The following is a 16,925-nucleotide window of genomic DNA, read 5'->3' as shown; positions in this document are numbered from 1 at the left end:
GAACGAACGAATGCCTGCAAAGTCACGGTCATCACCAGAATTGCCAACTGTGTTTGTCTGTCTCCCCATCTTCTGCCTCTTTTTTGCTCGCTTTGGGACGATAGCAACGGCTGCGCGGTTTGGACAAGGCAAGGCCTATTTGCTCTTGGTCTTGCAGCTGCTGTTATCTGTCCTCTGACCTCAATTTTTCCTCATCTCCTATCGCCGCCCTCTCTTTTTGTTACGTGCGCTTGTACCCCGCCACAGCTTCGTCTCCTGATATATCAATCGATTGTGGGCCGTTTCGGAAATCTGCTTGTGAGCAGCCGCCATTCACAATGGCGCGCGTTTATGCAGACGTCAATGAGCGTATGCCCCGGTCCTACTGGGATTATGACAGTGTGAACATTTCGTGGGGTGTGTTGGAAAATTACGAAGTAGTCCGCAAGATTGGTAAGCCTTTTCGTACTTTGCGCTTTGCTTTATATTGAGGAATGGCCGAAGTGCGGATTCTATTTGGCTTTCAATGCGAAACGAATGCTAATGGTGTCGATCGGTAGGCCGGGGAAAATATTCCGAAGTGTTCGAGGGCATCAATGTCGTCAACTACCAGAAGTGTGTCATCAAGGTTCTCAAGCCGGTCAAGAAGAAGAAGATTAAGCGTGAGATCAAAATTCTTCAGAACCTGGCGGGTGGTCCAAATGTGGTAGCCCTGCTCGATGTCGTTCGCGATAGCCAGAGCAAAACACCGAGCCTGGTTTTTGAATACGTGAACAACACGGACTTCCGCACGCTGTACCCCCGGTTCACCGACTACGACGTCCGTTTCTATGTTCACGAACTCTTGAAGGCGCTGGACTTCTGTCACAGCAAGGGAATCATGCACCGTGATGTTAAGCCACACAATGTTATGATTGACCACGACAAGAAGAAGGTTTGTTTAGGCTCCAGGTTTCTTTTTATTGCGTTCGCTGACGTTTTCTTAGCTGCGTCTGATTGATTGGGGTCTTGCCGAATTCTATCACAAGGGCACAGAGTACAACGTTCGGGTTGCATCGCGGTACTTCAAGGGCCCGGAGCTGCTCGTCGACTTCCAAGAATACGACTACTCGCTCGACATGTGGTCGTTGGGCGCCATGTTTGCGTCTATGATCTTCCGCAAGGAACCGTTCTTCCATGGAAACAGCAACTCTGACCAATTGGTTAAGATCGCCAAGGTTCTAGGAACGGAGGAGCTCTTCGAATACTTGGACAAGTATGATATCGAATTAGATCCACAGTACGACGAGATCCTCACACGGTTCCCTCGAAAGCCGTGGCGCTCATTCGTCAATGCTGAGAACCAACGATTCGTCAGCGATGAAGCGATTGATTTCCTGGACAAACTTTTACGATACGACCATGCTGTATGTCTTTCTTTCTTTTGTCACTGTCATTCTGTCGTTCGCTTGTGCTAACAATTTTTAGGAACGACTTACTGCCCAGGAGGCCATGGCCCACCCGTACTTTGCGCCTGTTCGCGCAGCAGAGCAGTCTGGGCGGAACAACACAACATCTTAAAGAAATGATACTGGACACCAAGACTCGAATTTTCTTACTATATCAACCATGCAATCGCTCCGGTTCCTGTCTCAGTGGCCGCTGTAGTCAGTGGCAGATAACGACGTTCTGATTATGGCCAGTTTGCTCAAATGCTTTTCGAGTTGGTTCTCTTGAAATGGATGGATAGAGGTGGATAGAAGGAGGAGGGGGTTCAAACGACAGGGGAGTGGTGTACAGTCCAGCGTCGTGCTGGACGTGAACTGAGCTGCAGTGAAAGTGATGAGGCAAGGAATTCGGAGCGAAGACGACGCTGATTACAGATGATATACACCTAATCTGTTGGGTATTTGGCCCATATCTCACCTCAATTCTCTTTGGCGTATTCAGCGAGTGAAATCTATCTATCTGACGATGTTTTCGGAGTGGGATGAACATTTCCTTTTAGTTCTGCTCTGTAACCACCTACATGCAAATATGGCAACTACACCTCAATTTCTTTGGTTTTGATACTTTGAATTTCTCGTAATTTCTGAATGGTGTTTTGGTAGTTAGGCTTCATATATTAGATTCCGAAGGATCAATGCAATTGTTTGAGTCATCCTCGTCTATACACTTATAGCGTACCCTGATGCGTCAATGTCACGTGACCTGACTCATTCTTTTCTCTGGTCCACGTCTAAAGAAAATTATGAAGAAGAAGCCAAAGAAAACGACGTTCAATTGTGATCAATTCCACCACTGTTATATAGTAGCATCGCTCCACGGGCTCTACTTGAACCCCACCAGGGCCCGCTCCGATTCGTCCCAGACTTCCGCTGCAAAAAAAAAAGCGCCCGCACAACCAGAACCCCTCCACCCCTCCGAGTGCTGTTTGGTATCTCCGGTGTCCAAGATACTTATCCGGCAGTTAGTGGCGCGAGCGGCGCCTAGGAGATTCACTCCTCCAACGTTATTATATCGTTCATATTCCAGAATGTCTGCCCCCAACCCAGGTGAGTGCTTATCGGGCCCGGTTTAGCGGGTGACTCATGTCTGTCTGCTATTCAGGATTGCAAGTTGCTAACAGTCTTGTGTTGCCTGCAGTTGGTGAGCCACCGGCTCCCATGAAGGATCCCGCGCCTCAGGCTGAAGAACAGACGAGAAACCAGAACCTCAGCGACGCGACAAAGGACCCCCAGGCCGCACAGGAGGCCGCTGCAGCTCCGAAGGTGAAGAGCGAGAAAGAGTGTATGTACTCAAACACCTGGAATTGCTGGTTATAATGGATATCAGTTGACGTTTGTGACTTGATATAGTGGAACGTGACCGTAAGAAGGCCGAGAAGGCGAAGAAGTTCGCAGAGAAGCAGGCCAAGGCTGCCTCCGCCAAACCCGCTGCCCCCAAGGCTGAGAAGAAGGCCCCAAAGCCCGAGAAGGACAAGACGACTGATGCCTATGACCCCCGTGCTATCGAATCCCGCCGGTATGAATGGTGGGAAGACCGTGGTCTTTTCAAGCCCGAGTTCGATGCCGACGGCAAAGTCTTGCCGGCTGGTAACTTCGTCATTCCCATTCCTCCTCCCAACGTTACTGGCTCCTTGCACATGGGCCATGCCCTCACAAATGCCTTGCAGGATACCATGATTCGTTGGCAGCGGATGAAGGGTAAGACGACCCTATGGTTGCCGGGTATGGACCACGCCGGTATCTCGACCCAGAGTGTTGTTGAGAAGATGTTGTGGAAGAAGGAACAGAAGACCCGTCACGACTTGGGCCGTGAGGAGTTTACAAAGCGCGTCTGGGAGTGGAAGCATGAGTACCACGCGAACATCAAGAACGCTCTGCGCAGAGTCGGTGGTTCCTTCGACTGGAGCCGTGAGGCTTTCACCATGGACGACAACCTGTCCGCAGCTGTTACCGAGACCTTCGTTCGCCTCCACGAAGAGGGTATCATCTACCGTGCCAACCGTCTGGTGAACTGGTGTGTTTCTTTAAACACCTCTTTGTCCAACCTGGAAGTTGAGAACAAGGAGGTCGAAGGCCGTACGCTCCTTGATGTTCCCGGCTACGAGAGAAAGGTCGAGTTCGGTGTGTTGACTCACTTCTGCTACGAGATCGATGGCACCAAGGAGAGAATCGAGATCGCTACCACTCGACCTGAGACCATGATTGGTGACACTGGTATCGCTGTCCACCCCACCGATAAACGCTACCAACACTTGATTGGCAAGCACGCTCGTCACCCCTTCGTCGACCGTCTCCTCCCCATTGTTGCAGACCAGGATGTCGATCCTGAGTTCGGTACTGGTGCCGTGAAGATTACCCCCGCCCACGACTTCAACGATTTCAACCGCGGAAAGGCACACAACCTTGAGTTCATCTCCGTCATGAACGACGATGGTACTTACAACAAGAAGGCTGGCATCTTCGCCGGTATGAAGCGGTTCGACGCCCGTTACAAGGTCATCGACCTCCTGAAGGAGCAGGGCTTGTACGTCAAGTGGGAACACAACCCCATGAAGATTCCCCGTTGCGCCAAGTCGAACGATGTCATCGAGCCCATCTTGAAGCCCCAGTGGTGGATGAAGATGCAGAGCCTTGCAGAGCCTGCTATCAAGGCTGTCGAGGATGGCGACATTGTCATCCGTCCCGAGACCGCTGAAAAGAGCTACTTCCGCTGGATGAGAAACATTAATGACTGGTGTCTGTCGCGGCAGCTCTGGTGGGGTCACCAAGCTCCGGCTTACCTTGTCCAGATCGAGGGCCAGGATGTTGATGACAGCGATGGTGACTACTGGGTTACTGGCCGCTCTGAGGAGGAGGCTAAGCAGAAGGCCGCTGCCAAGTTCCCCGGAAAGAAATTCACCTTGGCTCGCGATCCTGACGTTCTTGACACATGGTTCTCCTCTGGCTTGTGGCCTTTCTCTACTCTTGGCTGGCCCAAGCAGACTCACGACTTGGAGACCCTGTACCCTACCTCCGTTCTGGAGACTGGCTGGGATATCCTCTTCTTCTGGGTTGCCAGGATGATCATGCTTGGTATTAAGATGACTGGCAAGGTTCCCTTCAAGGAGGTGTACTGTCACTCCCTGATCAGAGATTCCGAGGGTCGTAAGATGTCCAAGTCTCTTGGTAACGTCGTGGACCCTCTTGATGTTATGGAGGGTATCCAGCTCGAGAAGCTCCACTCCAAGCTTCTCGCTGGTAACCTTGCCGATAAGGAGGTTGTCACTGCGACCAAGTACCAGAAGAAGGCGTTCCCCAAGGGTATTCCTGAGTGCGGTGCTGATGCTCTGCGCTTTGCTCTCGTTTCGTATACTACTGGTGGTGGTGACATTGCGTTCGACATTCAGGTCATCCACGGATACCGCCGTTTCTGTAACAAGATCTACCAGGCCACCAAGTACGTGCTTGGCAAGTTGGGCGAGGACTTCAGACCTCAGCCCATCCCCGCAAAGACTGGCAGAGAGTCTCTGGCAGAGCGTTGGATCTTGCACAAATTCAACACCGCTGCCAAGGAGGTGGATCAGGCTCTGGAGCAGCGTGAGTTCAACATCGCCGCCACTACGGTCTACCAATACTGGTACAGCCAGCTCTGCGATGTCTTCCTCGAGAACTCCAAGTCCCTCCTGGCTCCTGAACTTCCCACTGAGGTGCAGCAATCCGCCAAGGAGACCCTCTACACCGCTCTCGAGGGTGCCCTGACCATGATTCACCCCATCATGCCTTTCGTCACCGAGAACCTCTGGCAGCGTCTCCCCCGTCGCCCTGAAGACAACACCGTCTCGATCATGAAGGCCCGCTTCCCCGAGTACAAGCCTGAGTTCGACGACCCGGCCGCCGCCGCCGCCTACGAGCTCATCCTCAACACCTCCAAGGCCATCCGCTCCATCCTCGCCCAGTATGAAGTCAAAACCAAGGGGGACATCATCGTCCAGACCTACGACGCCACCAGCTACAAGACCATTTCCGACGAACTCTCCATCGTCAAATCTCTGGGTGGCAAAAACCTGGGTGAACTCAGCGTCCACGGTCCTGAGGAGACCAACCGTCCCAGCGGCTGCGTTGTTTCTACTGTCGGTGCTGAAGCTGCTGTCTACCTCCGCGTCTCCAAGGAAGTCGCTCTTGAACAGGAGGAGAAGGCCAAGGCTAGTCTGGAGAAGTCGCGTGATTCCGTGCGCCGCCAGCAGGCCCTTGTCACCGGTGCTGGGTGGAAGGAGAAGGCGAAGCCTGAGGTGCGGGAGGCTGAGGAGAAGAAGCTGAAGGATGCAGAGAGTGAGTCTGCGCGGTTGGAGGAGCAAATCAAGGAGTTTGAGAGATTGCGCTTGGAATAAATTTGTTAGACAGCCCTGTAACGTTTGTTGGTTAGCTTTATGAATCTCAGTTCAATTGATATATATGTACTACCCTTATGCGCACACCATAGCAGTCTACTTGCTCCCCATAGTCCATTAGTCTCCGGGAAGGATTTGACATATTTTGCATCTTTCTTCTTTCTTCATTCTTCATTTTTACGGCCTGTTTCTCTTTCTGGATCTAAATCTTGTTTTTGCTTCTTGTGATTGGTTGGTGGAGGCTGAACTTAAGCTTATCGATAAGAGCGCCAAGACCAACCTCCAAAACTTTTCGCTCCGCCTTTTTTTTATCCAAAGTCAACGTCTGCGACGAGAAAAACCAACATCTACCAGACAAAATGGCATCGATGTTGAGAGAAGTGTATGTTTAAAATCTTTGTAATTCAGTTTAAGCAACCGTACTAACGAGATCAGCAAACCCAAAAACCCGCGCACAGCGCGCCTTCTCAAAGCCAAGGAGCCCCAACTCGTTGAAGGCCCCAAACGCACCCTCCTCCTCCACGGCTCAAAATGTCCAACCGCCGTGCACACAATCCTCAAAACCTTCCACTCCCTCACAAAACCGGACTCCGTCCTCTTCCACAAGAAGAATGAACACATCCGCCCGTTCGAATCGACCGAGAGCCTCGAGTTCTTGGCCAACAAGAACGAGGCCGGAATAGTCGTGTTCGGAAACAGCAGCAAGAAGCGCCCCAACTGCATCACACTAATGCGCGTGTTTGACTCGAAGACGCTCGATATGTGCGAGATGATGTTGCTCCCAGGTCAGAGTCCTGAGGACGCGGTTCCTGCGATGAATAATCTCACGATGCATGTTGGGGTTGGGTTACGGCCGATGCTGATTTTCGCAGGGAGTCCGTGGGATGATGAAACTTCGACGGCGCATGTTATGCTCAAGAGCATGTTTACTGATATGTTCAAGGGCGAAGAGGGGGATAAGATTGATGTTGAGGGGTTGCAGTATGCGCTTATGGTTGGTGCTGAGGAACCTGCACAAGGTCTTGCGCCTGTTATTCATTTGCGGTGGTATAAATTGCGGACTAAGCGGAGTGGCCACAAGCTTCCTCGCGTTGAGTTGGATGAGATAGGTCCTAAGCTGGACTTTAAGATTGGTCGCTTGCAGGAGGCACCGCGTGATGTCATGAAGGCGGCCATGAAGCAGGGCAAGAGGCCAAATGAGGAGGTTAAGTTGAAGAAGAACATTGGTATGGATGCTATTGGTGACAAGATCGGTCGTGTGCACTTGGCCAAGCAGGATTTGGGTGGCTTGCAGACTAGGAAGATGAAGGGATTGAAGCGTCGTGCTGGTGTTGAGTCGGATGATGAGGATCAGGATATGATGGATGTTGACGACGAGGTTTCGGAGGACGAGGGTCGCAAGAGGACACGGACGGAATGAGGATACAACATCTGTGATTAATCATGCATTTCTTCTGTTTCGCACGTGGCGTTTCTGGTTGGATTGGTGATTTGACTTGCGCGAGCAAGTTTATTTGAATAAGCTGTCTGTTTTTGTACAGATAAAAGTCTGCATTTATCGACCTTGAAATTTCTGGTTTTGAACCCTATCTACATTACAGATTATTATGGATTCTTTATTTCCAAATGAGAACAATGTCCTCGCTGCTTGTTGACCAACAGGGCCTAACGAGGGTGCAAGTAAAGATTGGCAACCGGGTAACCAGGTGTGAACCGTACACCCCCAAGGTGGAGGTTGTGCAGCTGGTGCATTCCCGTTCTCAGCACCCTTATTAGGAGAAGCGTCTCCTTCAACATCACTCTCATCTGACAACTCATCCCCAACCACTACCTCCTGTTCCACCTCGACCACCCCCTCAGCACCACCCGCCTGGCCCCTCGGCTTCCGCTTCAACCTACACCCTTCCGTTACCCTCCTCACCGGCGTAGAGCTATTCAGCCAAGCATACACCGTTCTCCACCCTGCCGTTATCGCCTCCTTCGCAGCCGGATCCCGCAACAACCATTCCTAGTCCTCAGGCGATATCCCAGATAGATTTCCCTTCTTCGTAGACGTTGGCCCACGGCCAATGATACTGCGCTGGTTGCCAATTTCCTGGAGACGGTGGGAGAGGTTCTATTTGCTGTATTTGGTGTTGTGGTGGTCATGAGGTGGTTTTTGATGTCTGGGAGGGAAGCGATGGAGTGCGTTTCGACGTAGGTGCGGAGGCTCTGGGGTTATTAGTACTTGGGATGTTTGATACTGAACAAAGTTTTTTCTATTTGTTTTGTGATGGTTTGCGATGCGATGTCCGCATTTGTGATTGAATCCTCTCCCCCCCAGCCACAACGATATGAAAGCAAGCTACATACTTCCAGAATTTGGTCATTAAATGAACGCGGTCGCCTTACTGGCTTTGGGATTCTGTCCGAGGTGGCGTTGAAGCCCCGTATGTATTCAGGCTATGCAACACGCGTCACAGAGTTCCATGTGAGACTCCGTGGGCTTGACATATCTGGGGGTATGGTCCGTGGCGGAAGAGAGCTGCTGTTAACTGTCATATTTGGTCTTCTATTTAACGAGCACCGGACGTTTTGCTTCTAAACGCGTCTTGTCAAACAAAGGAAATGGGATGAGATGGGGTGTTTGTGCAACGCGACATGTTGACGGGAGTTGATTTATTATCTGCAGATCAGCAGCTGAGATTCTCGGCGTTGAGTGACGTTGGAGCACTACGGTTTCCAGCACAATGTATTCACATTCTTCTTCTATCTGTTTTATTCCCTGTCAGTCAATCATCCCTAAAGGAATCCAAGTAATCCCCGAAGAATGCTCACCAGACTGCATGTCACGTGACCATGACGTCGCACTCGGCACGCTTCACATGCCGAGGCAACTTTTCTGCGGCGCCGAACGAAAGTGGCCGCTCTGTTCTCTCCTCCATCTTATCGCTAACAAGAGGGAGCACAGCTTGACGTCTGAAAAGTTGAAAGTCACGGTCGCTAGATTCGTTCTAATTCCATGGTCCTTTTGCGATATATCCCGATACAGATAAATCAAGCGGCAACGGCCTGCCTTTCGTTTTCATAATGAGCCGAGGTCCCGACATTATGGAGGCGCTGATGGTAAGCATACTCTATTTTGGGGTGAGGATATACTTAGGATGTGGTAGCTAATCTGTTTATAGTCTCGTCTGGATGCTATCGTCTTGGATCGTGATCTTGCGCCTTTGCTGTCTTTGCTCAAGGGTGTTCGAAATGGTGTCGTCTACGGGTCGAAAGTGCGCTTTCCGCACGCTTTGGTGTATGTAAAGTCCTTCATGGACGGTTTATTCCGGATAATACTGATGATGTTTTTCTCTGCAGGATGATATTCCTTTTCCGCTCCGGAACGTAAGACAGCCTCCCATCGACTCGGTTACCCCTATACTGATCCATCCACAGCCTCCGCGAAAAGGCCAAGCTCGTCCTGAAAGCCACGCAAACGCACGCCCGTAACCTCGCAACATTCGCTCTCATATACAAGAGCTCCATGCTCGCGCTGCGAAACCTAAACACATCCAGTGCTGGGAAGGAGAACCGTTACGATAGCTTCTTTGCAGGTTTACTAGGAGGATACGCTGTTTTTGGCCGGAACCAGACAAGCGTCACCCAGCAGGTATTTCACTCATCCCGTATAACATAAATCAGAAAAATAATTAATTATGGCAGATCGTCATCTACGTCTTCGCCCGCGTGGCCCTTTCCCTCGCCAAACTCTCCGTTGAACCTAACATGCACCCGCTCTCGCACCTCATCACCCCCGAAGCTCGTTCCCAGATCAAAAACAATGCATGGCCGGTCTTTGCAAGTCTCAGCTGGGCTTCTGTAATGTACATCTTCCGCTGGTATCCGGAGACGCTTGTTTCGAGTTTGAGGAGCAGTATGGTTTACATGTATGTTCTTTTGTTACTGTTATTAAGTGTCGTGTTTATACTGACATATGGCAGCTACGCGGACTCAGACCACTGGAACTCGTTCCGGAACTTCTTAATACACAATAAATAGATTGGCAATAGGTTTGTTTTTCTGGCGTATAGATTGGTGATTATTGTTTGTTACTGTTTATCCTTATGTACATAGTGTACCTCAGCCGGTTTGATTGTGTTGATGATCATTAATATTATTGTTAGTATTCATTGTATTATCGAGTGCGGTTTGATATTTTTCTACATGAGCTTGATATATCATTTACAGCTGACAAAATTAGCCTGATCATCCCGGTTGTAGGAGATTCACACTGGATAACACGTTCAATCTGCGCCTGTATTAGCGCGGATCCCGGTAGTGGTTACTACCAGGGCTCGCATTGAACATGATCACAAATTCACAAATCATGTATACAAAGTATGGAAAACGCCAGATATTAAACCTACACCCCTCAATTACTACAACATTATTATCTGCGTTCCGAGTGTCTGTACGGTATATCCCTGGAATGCACGGAACCACCACATGGGCGTAGTGATGTAGCAGACTGTGCGAGTTTTTCCCTGTAGCCAGTAACCAATAAATGGGCTACTATGTACCTGTACAGCAGCCCACATCCGCGTCTTTCCAGGTTGTCGATTGGATCGAGTGGTAGCACAAAGTAATATCAGGAAGGCCGGGAAGTAGATCCGGCAATCACACTTCTGCAGACAAAAGTACCTGACAAGCAGCCATCATTGGACGAAAAGCTATGTATACAAGGAAAACAAAAGCCAGTTCCATGAATAAAGACAACAATACAGCAACACAAGCCATTGAACACCAATACGAAATGAATGACAATATAATGCAAGGACAACATCCGAAAACTTTCCCAACTTCTCGAATACGGGAACAAAGCCAACAAACATGGATGTAATATGATTTCGGAAGTGATACAGATGTGTATGGACTCGACCGTAGAAAGCTGTGGGGCCACCTGCAAGGAATTTACCCTATCGTGGTTTAGTGTCCGTCGCGGGCCGTTAAGTGGAACGGGATCTGACATACTCCATACATATGATCTGTCGAACCATCCATTGCCAATGCATAAACCAAATCGCTGTCAACAGGAAACGAACACTCCGTATCATTGACAACGGAAGAAACTGGCAAGGTGAAAGTCGTATAACAGCTTCAAGATGAGCACGAATAGACATGGAAAAATAAGTAAAGGAAGTATGTCAGAAAGAAATCAGGAATAAAGCTCGCCATGTCTCTATCCAATCTCAACTCCGGATCCATTGGATGTCCTGACTTTATCAGTTGTAAGACGCATTGAGTGTTGAGACTGATCCAGCCACCCACTCCAGCGACGTCTTCTTCCGACCGCTGAATGCCAACATAGACCGTATTGCCCTGTCTATTATTTGGCCATAGTTAGATATATCATCGAAAACAGAGTACATGGGTCAAAAACAAGATGGAATGAAGTACCCCTTGTCCAATGAATTCCGATAACCAGTAGTCGTCGCAGCATATCCATCCGAGGGAGGGAAGCTCTGACTGTTATACGATGTGCTGGGTGGTTGCTGATTGGGGTTAGGGTTGCTGAGGTAAAAGCTCAGGGTTAGAGGAGGAGAGTTGGGAGTTGGTTAGGTTGATATTCGAGCTTCCGTCGGAGAAGAGCGACTGGTGGACCTGTTGCATGTTCGCGCTCGAGTTGAAAGAGAATGGCTGATTGAACTGGTCCACTTCATGTTCGGGTCGAAGGGGAGGGGTTAGTGGCGTCTTGACTGGTGCATGTTCGGACTGAGCCGGAATAGAGTGGTCGAGGGGGTTTGATAGCTTGGTTCGTGCCTTCCATGACTGAATGTGGTGGCGAGTAATGTTCGGAGCAGATGGTGTAAGTGTATGTATGACTGTGCGTAAAATGGATGAATACATAGAAGATTCGGACGAGAGAGTGAAATGAGTAAATGGGGTTGAGAGATGAAGGAGAGTCTCGCGCGAAGCTGTCAGGTACGATCTGGGCCGCAACCAAGTCAGTTCTTGTGGCCGCTCTTTCCTGTGTGCAGTCTAAGCACGTACAGCGTATATATTGCAGAATGAACCCAAGAATAATACTACCCAGAAATGCAGTTGAAGCAGAGCGTTATTTGATAGATCAGTATATGATACTCAGATGAAACCAGTTTTGCTTCACACACCGGCTAAACATAATCTTCCTGACGGGAGCTCCCAACCTTATTTTAGGGTACATTCTTCGGAGCCACAACACGGTTGAGACATCTATTCAAAATAAGTTCTCGGGGGGGGGGGGGTGCTTCTAGGGCTGGAGTCGATTTGGCCCAAGAGCCAATCCCGGAAAGATGTTCAGCTTGGCTGGAATTAGATTTGTGGTGCCTATTAACCATTGAACAATTTAGACTCAAACAATAGCTAAAGTGGAAGAGAAGGAAAGAATTTACTTCTCAGGCAAAGGATTCCTATCATTTTCCAGGATATCTGATCCGCCTGACAAGTTGGAGATGTGGCTATTCACTGGCCCAGCCTGATAGTGACTAAATATTGAATTGGTCGCATCTGAGTGCGACGGTCCAGGTTGGTATTCTTTGGTCTGAGTTGTGGTTGCCATAGGCGCGGCGACGAGCTTAGGGTTGTAGACAAAAGATTAATTGCGAATGGATAGTCTAAGTCTGCAAGATAATGGAATATGAAGATAATGGAAATAGAAAAATAATAGGCTGAGAAAAATGCAAAAGCGTCTGAATAGCTACCCTTCTATACAATTCCGGGGTCTACATGGGTATATATAGGGACGATCGATGAGCTATGACGTCGGGGCTTGGCGCTTTTTTACAAGAGCCTCAAGCTCGAGTATTTCTGCTCCTGACTGGCTTGACTAACGAGCCCTATAGATATATGTGCCGGATAGAGGATCCTTTGACTCTGATCGTGCTGAGTTTAAATAAGGAATAGTCTTGAAGGTCCGCGTTCTTGTCTGCACTCGTGTTAAGCGAAGCTTGTCACGTCTGAATGTTCCTATATTGAATTATTAATCGGTAGGCTGGACTAAATAACGTGGTCGGTAAGCGAGCGACGCATCTGTATTCCACAAAAAATGGCGCTTTTTATAACCTCAATATCTCAGCCACCTACAGATATAGGGACTTATTATTAGAGAACGTAATACATACACCCACTATAAGAACATATATTACTTCCTAAAGATTCTGTAGCTTTTTGTAGCCATAGATACTTGAATATCGAGAAATACAAAAATACAGTGGTAATTTATATTACTTAAAGGAATGTTTATCTGAAAAAGCTTTCTGCTCAATGTATATAATTTCAGTGCTGTGATACCCTATGTAATACAATTCTGGCTCTGTAGATACTTTGTGGTTGAAATATTAGGTTATAAAAGCGCCATTTTATATGGAATACACAATGCGTCGCTCGCTTACCGACCACGTTGTATAGTCTGAATAGAACTACAACTTGAAGATACCCCACGTACATATGGTAAGTCTCCAGGAGCTGTCCCAGGCTGCTAGTGTCAATCATGTGGCTACGTTATAACATAACTCGTAAGTACACAATCAGTGGAGTTTGCTCAATCGCATAGAGAACTCCGTACACATAAAAGGCTCTGCTGCTAATGATGATCTCTTAGATTGGCGTATCGAAATACACAAATTACCACACTTCAACTGCCCTGTGACCAATAAACTCGGATTTAGCTGGCTGCGTGGTATTTTTGTGGGCCAAGCTGTAACAGTAGAAGGAAGGCATCGGTAATACTGCTGTATTACTATGTAGGTAATGAGTGAATGATGGATCGTGGAGTATAAAGGGGAATTTCATCCTAGAAATATGCGATGTAGAAAGAGAAGAAAACTCGAAAGGTTAAACGAGAGAAGAAAGAACTGAAAACCAAAGCGCATATTTCCTGCTAGCTTAGTTTGATTCGAGAACCGGACCGGATTCCATAGCCTTTTGAAGATCCGGGGTCGAGTCCAACCAGGAACCAATTCCCGCAATGTCTTCTTGCAAGCGACTAGTGTTTGATAGATGACTTCCAAAATAAAGGTCAGCTTAAAGAACTATATGCTATACAGGAGGGAGGTGAAGCTACGTACCATTCGGTTGGATGGTTCTGTTCACCGTTCAGGGCAGAGGCTCCATCTGAAGGTACCGTGGAGGTCCGGCTGCCATTGGAGTGGTTGGCTGGACGCTGGTCTGAGGCTGGGTTGCTCGAAGTCGATCGGAAGGACTGGGAGCTGGGTCGAGGGTTATTTCCCATAGTTGAGCACAAGAGTGGTTGACGCGAGAGAGAAGAGAGTGGCGAGCCTGGGAGTATAACGGAGGCAGTAAGATGGAGAAGGTAGGATAGTTCAAAGCACTTTAAAGATCTGGTTGTTCAACTGATGGAATTGCCTTGAATGGATAAGAGAACCACCCATGATGATAAAGCGCCTTTTATAATACTTAGATTGTAGGTTGCTCCGACTATTTCATATACATATAAACATAAAGGTAACGCGCAGTCAGATAGTCGGAGAATAAGTAAGAAAGAGGCCGCAATACTTACAGTGGATAGCCACCATTGTCATTGGACCTCACATCTGGTCTACTTGTATACCACCAATGAATGGAATAGTCACCCATTTTTCGTTCTCATCCCGGTATATCAACACTGAGTACACAGCCTTGACAGGATGAGGCATCCGAAAGTGGGCCTCAGATGCCAATAGGACGAGCTCTGCAAACCCTTAAGCGACAACCCATGAAAATGTGAGATGATCGGCTGTTACCATTTCACTCTGGATGGCGAATGCCGAGTCTAGATATTTGACTTATAATATTATGTACTTGATAACCATATAAATGTACGAATATTCGACCTTGGGACAAGGTCTGCTTGACAATAAGCAATAAATAAGTACGTGGTACATTTGAGAGTAATACGGGCACCTCCTTCCATGATATATCATGATATATCTACAGACGGGTAACGGTAGTACGCATACAGCTCATACAAGTATAAGTACACTACGCAAGCTCATGACGGTGAAAATGGGATGCAACGGTCATTTTATATGGATTGCCCTGTCATTACTTGGGATATTTGCGCGCCCCCCTCTAAGAAGTCGGATGTTTCAGTCATTGAGTGATGACTACAGATTTGGTCGGCTGCAGTATCATGTAATAATTGGGACTGGGATCCGTTGGCTTGGGTTGTGGTGGCCATGGTGAAGTATTGTGATGATCGACTTCGCTTGTGAATAATGTATGACTTTTCGTGGAAGAGAGAATGCGAACTGTGGGAAATCAAGGGAAAACAGGATGGAACTTAATGAGCGAAAAAGCATGCAAGAGGATCTGGAACAGAGCCTATTTATATCATATTGTTTCTGTAGGGGACGAATATGGCCTTTCCCATGTATGTACGCCGGTTCTCATCATGAACGGAGTGGGAGAGAAAGAGAACATCGGCACGATTCTCCCGATGAGTATGAACGTAGAGGTGGTGTATCAAAAGGGAAAATGACTGTACTAAAAACCGACACCGTATGGTTACAAGACAATGGTATATTACGGCTGGACCAGATGCGGGATCCGATACCCCACTGTCAGCGGCTACTGATCCCGATCATTCCATGACTTATAAAAAATAATAATAACAAAGAAATTGGAAAGAATTTGGGAAAGTCGCCCGTTGGGGCTTAGGGCCACCCGCGAGCAGGAAGTGTTTGTGTCGGCCTGTGGTCCCGTGCCCTGTTCCGTCTCTCTCTTACCTCCCTTCCCAATTCTTTGATTTAGCGTGATCTTGAAAAAACAAATATGATTGGCTGAGAATGCCAGCATGCCAATTTCTCCACCAAATCAGTGCCATTCCTCAGGCACTACTCCTGGTCCGGGTTCGGTGTTTCACCTCGTGATTGGTGGGCTGCAAATAAGGTACACCCTTTATAAAAAGGTATCTATAGTGATGCCGCCGAATGCCAAAAGGATCTTCGAGTGTACGTTAAAATTAGAAGAAAGCTGCTTCTGCCTCTTTGTGGGATTCGGGACTAGAAACCCCGAAAATTATACAGTTCACAGAGCTGGGATTTTATTTTGGAAACATGCAAACACATTACTTTAAGTAGAAGAAGGAAGATTAGCTGATAGACAATAGATAAATACAGACAGTCTCTCGTAGGATTTCTAATTCAAGCCAACGAGTATATCCTCCGCTTCTCTAACAAACTCAAGGAATTCCGGAATGGAGTCAGCCCAGGTCCCGATTCCAGCCAGGTCTTGTGTGCGTCCAGCATCCGGTGATTGAGAATCCTCGCAACTATGACAGATAAGAACGAAGCTTTGCAGTTGATGAATACAGGGCAATGGAAAGTGATTACTTCAGAGAAGAACTCTGGTCACCGGCTGGAGCAGTCAAGCCCTTCGACGGTGCCTCGGAGGTTTGACCAGTGCTCAACGGGTTGTCTGTGGAATTTTTGGAGGCCAGGTCGGCTACTGTAGGTTGGGAGGCTTGCGCCTGCGATTTCCCGACTTGGGTTCTGTTGGCCATGGTCAAGTAGGGTTGTTATTGGGAAAGCAAGTAAATGTAGTATAGAGTACAAGTTGAGCCGGTATATAAACCAGAGTAGTAGTGGAGTTGAGAGTAATACGAAAAGAATTGATGGTTCCTGGTTGAAGAGGACCTGGGGCGGACAGCATTCTTATACCCATGTAGGAATGGGTGAAGATGTCCGTCAAGAGCATCAAAAGAAGAGAATAACAGGAGCGTTCAACGTCACCTTCCCGGAGCCATCACGTACATGTTCCCAAAATGATTAAAGACTTCCATTGGCAGATATCCAGATTAGCGCACGTTTCACTTCTGACATTAACTAGTTAACTAAATAGAAAACATGAGATTGCCTGTGAAACATGGCATCAGGGGCACGTGACAGTATATTCTCGGCAATGGTATATGTCTATGCTGTGATATACGTCTATCGCGTAATATAGATCTACTGCACTGGTAGAAGGCTATCGGCACAGAGGGTTATATTGCCAGACGTTGAATATATCCTATTACTAGATTCAGATTACATAGGCTGCCTAACTTCTTCCACGTGCAAATTCCGCGAGAAATAGGGGTTGCATGACT

The 16,925-nt window shown here is 48.1% G+C and overlaps 5 protein-coding genes across 5 annotated transcripts; 4 read left to right on the top strand and 1 right to left on the bottom strand.

Annotated features, from left to right (window-relative positions):
* Positions 1-317: 317 nt before the first annotated feature.
* EURHEDRAFT_402165 (casein kinase II subunit alpha/alpha') lies at positions 318-1,539 on the top strand (the record flags this gene model as incomplete). Its single annotated transcript, XM_040780125.1, has 4 exons — positions 318-432; positions 540-913; positions 966-1,385; positions 1,447-1,539. 4 exons carry the CDS (start codon positions 318-320, stop codon positions 1,537-1,539), a joined length of 1,002 nt encoding a protein of 333 aa, XP_040639684.1.
* A 672-nt stretch (positions 1,540-2,211) lies between these two features.
* EURHEDRAFT_411739 (valine--tRNA ligase) lies at positions 2,212-5,963 on the top strand. Its single transcript, XM_040781714.1, has 3 exons — positions 2,212-2,513; positions 2,605-2,748; positions 2,817-5,963. Exons 1-3 carry the CDS (start codon positions 2,495-2,497, stop codon positions 5,831-5,833), a joined length of 3,180 nt encoding a protein of 1,059 aa, XP_040639683.1. The 5' UTR covers positions 2,212-2,494; the 3' UTR covers positions 5,834-5,963.
* Positions 5,964-6,192: 229 nt separating this feature from the next.
* On the top strand, positions 6,193-7,253 carry EURHEDRAFT_377043 (rRNA-binding ribosome biosynthesis protein RPF2; the record flags this gene model as incomplete). The annotated part of the gene is made up of 2 exons (XM_040778912.1): positions 6,193-6,215; positions 6,269-7,253. The coding sequence occupies 2 exons, from the start codon at positions 6,193-6,195 to the stop codon at positions 7,251-7,253; spliced, it is 1,008 nt and encodes a 335-aa protein (XP_040639682.1).
* Positions 7,254-8,923: 1,670 nt separating this feature from the next.
* On the top strand, positions 8,924-9,859 carry EURHEDRAFT_514899 (Tim17/Tim22/Tim23/Pmp24 family protein; the record flags this gene model as incomplete). Its single annotated transcript, XM_040786318.1, has 6 exons — positions 8,924-8,938; positions 9,001-9,116; positions 9,179-9,205; positions 9,257-9,470; positions 9,524-9,747; positions 9,802-9,859. 6 exons carry the CDS (start codon positions 8,924-8,926, stop codon positions 9,857-9,859), a joined length of 654 nt encoding a protein of 217 aa, XP_040639681.1.
* A 540-nt stretch (positions 9,860-10,399) lies between these two features.
* EURHEDRAFT_43562 (uncharacterized protein) lies at positions 10,400-11,134 on the bottom strand. The gene is made up of 2 exons (XM_040783440.1): positions 10,832-11,134; positions 10,400-10,776 (listed from the first exon to the last, which is right to left on the bottom strand). Exons 1-2 carry the CDS (start codon positions 10,978-10,980, stop codon positions 10,449-10,451), a joined length of 477 nt encoding a protein of 158 aa, XP_040639680.1. The 5' UTR covers positions 10,981-11,134; the 3' UTR covers positions 10,400-10,448.
* Positions 11,135-16,925: the final 5,791 nt, after the last annotated feature.

Source organism: Aspergillus ruber (genome assembly GCF_000600275.1).
Source record: "Aspergillus ruber CBS 135680 unplaced genomic scaffold scaffold00010, whole genome shotgun sequence".
NCBI lineage: Eukaryota > Fungi > Ascomycota > Eurotiomycetes > Eurotiales > Aspergillaceae > Aspergillus > Aspergillus ruber.
The sequence above is the reverse complement of the archived record's forward strand: the minus strand, read 5'-3'. Positions and strand labels throughout refer to the sequence as shown.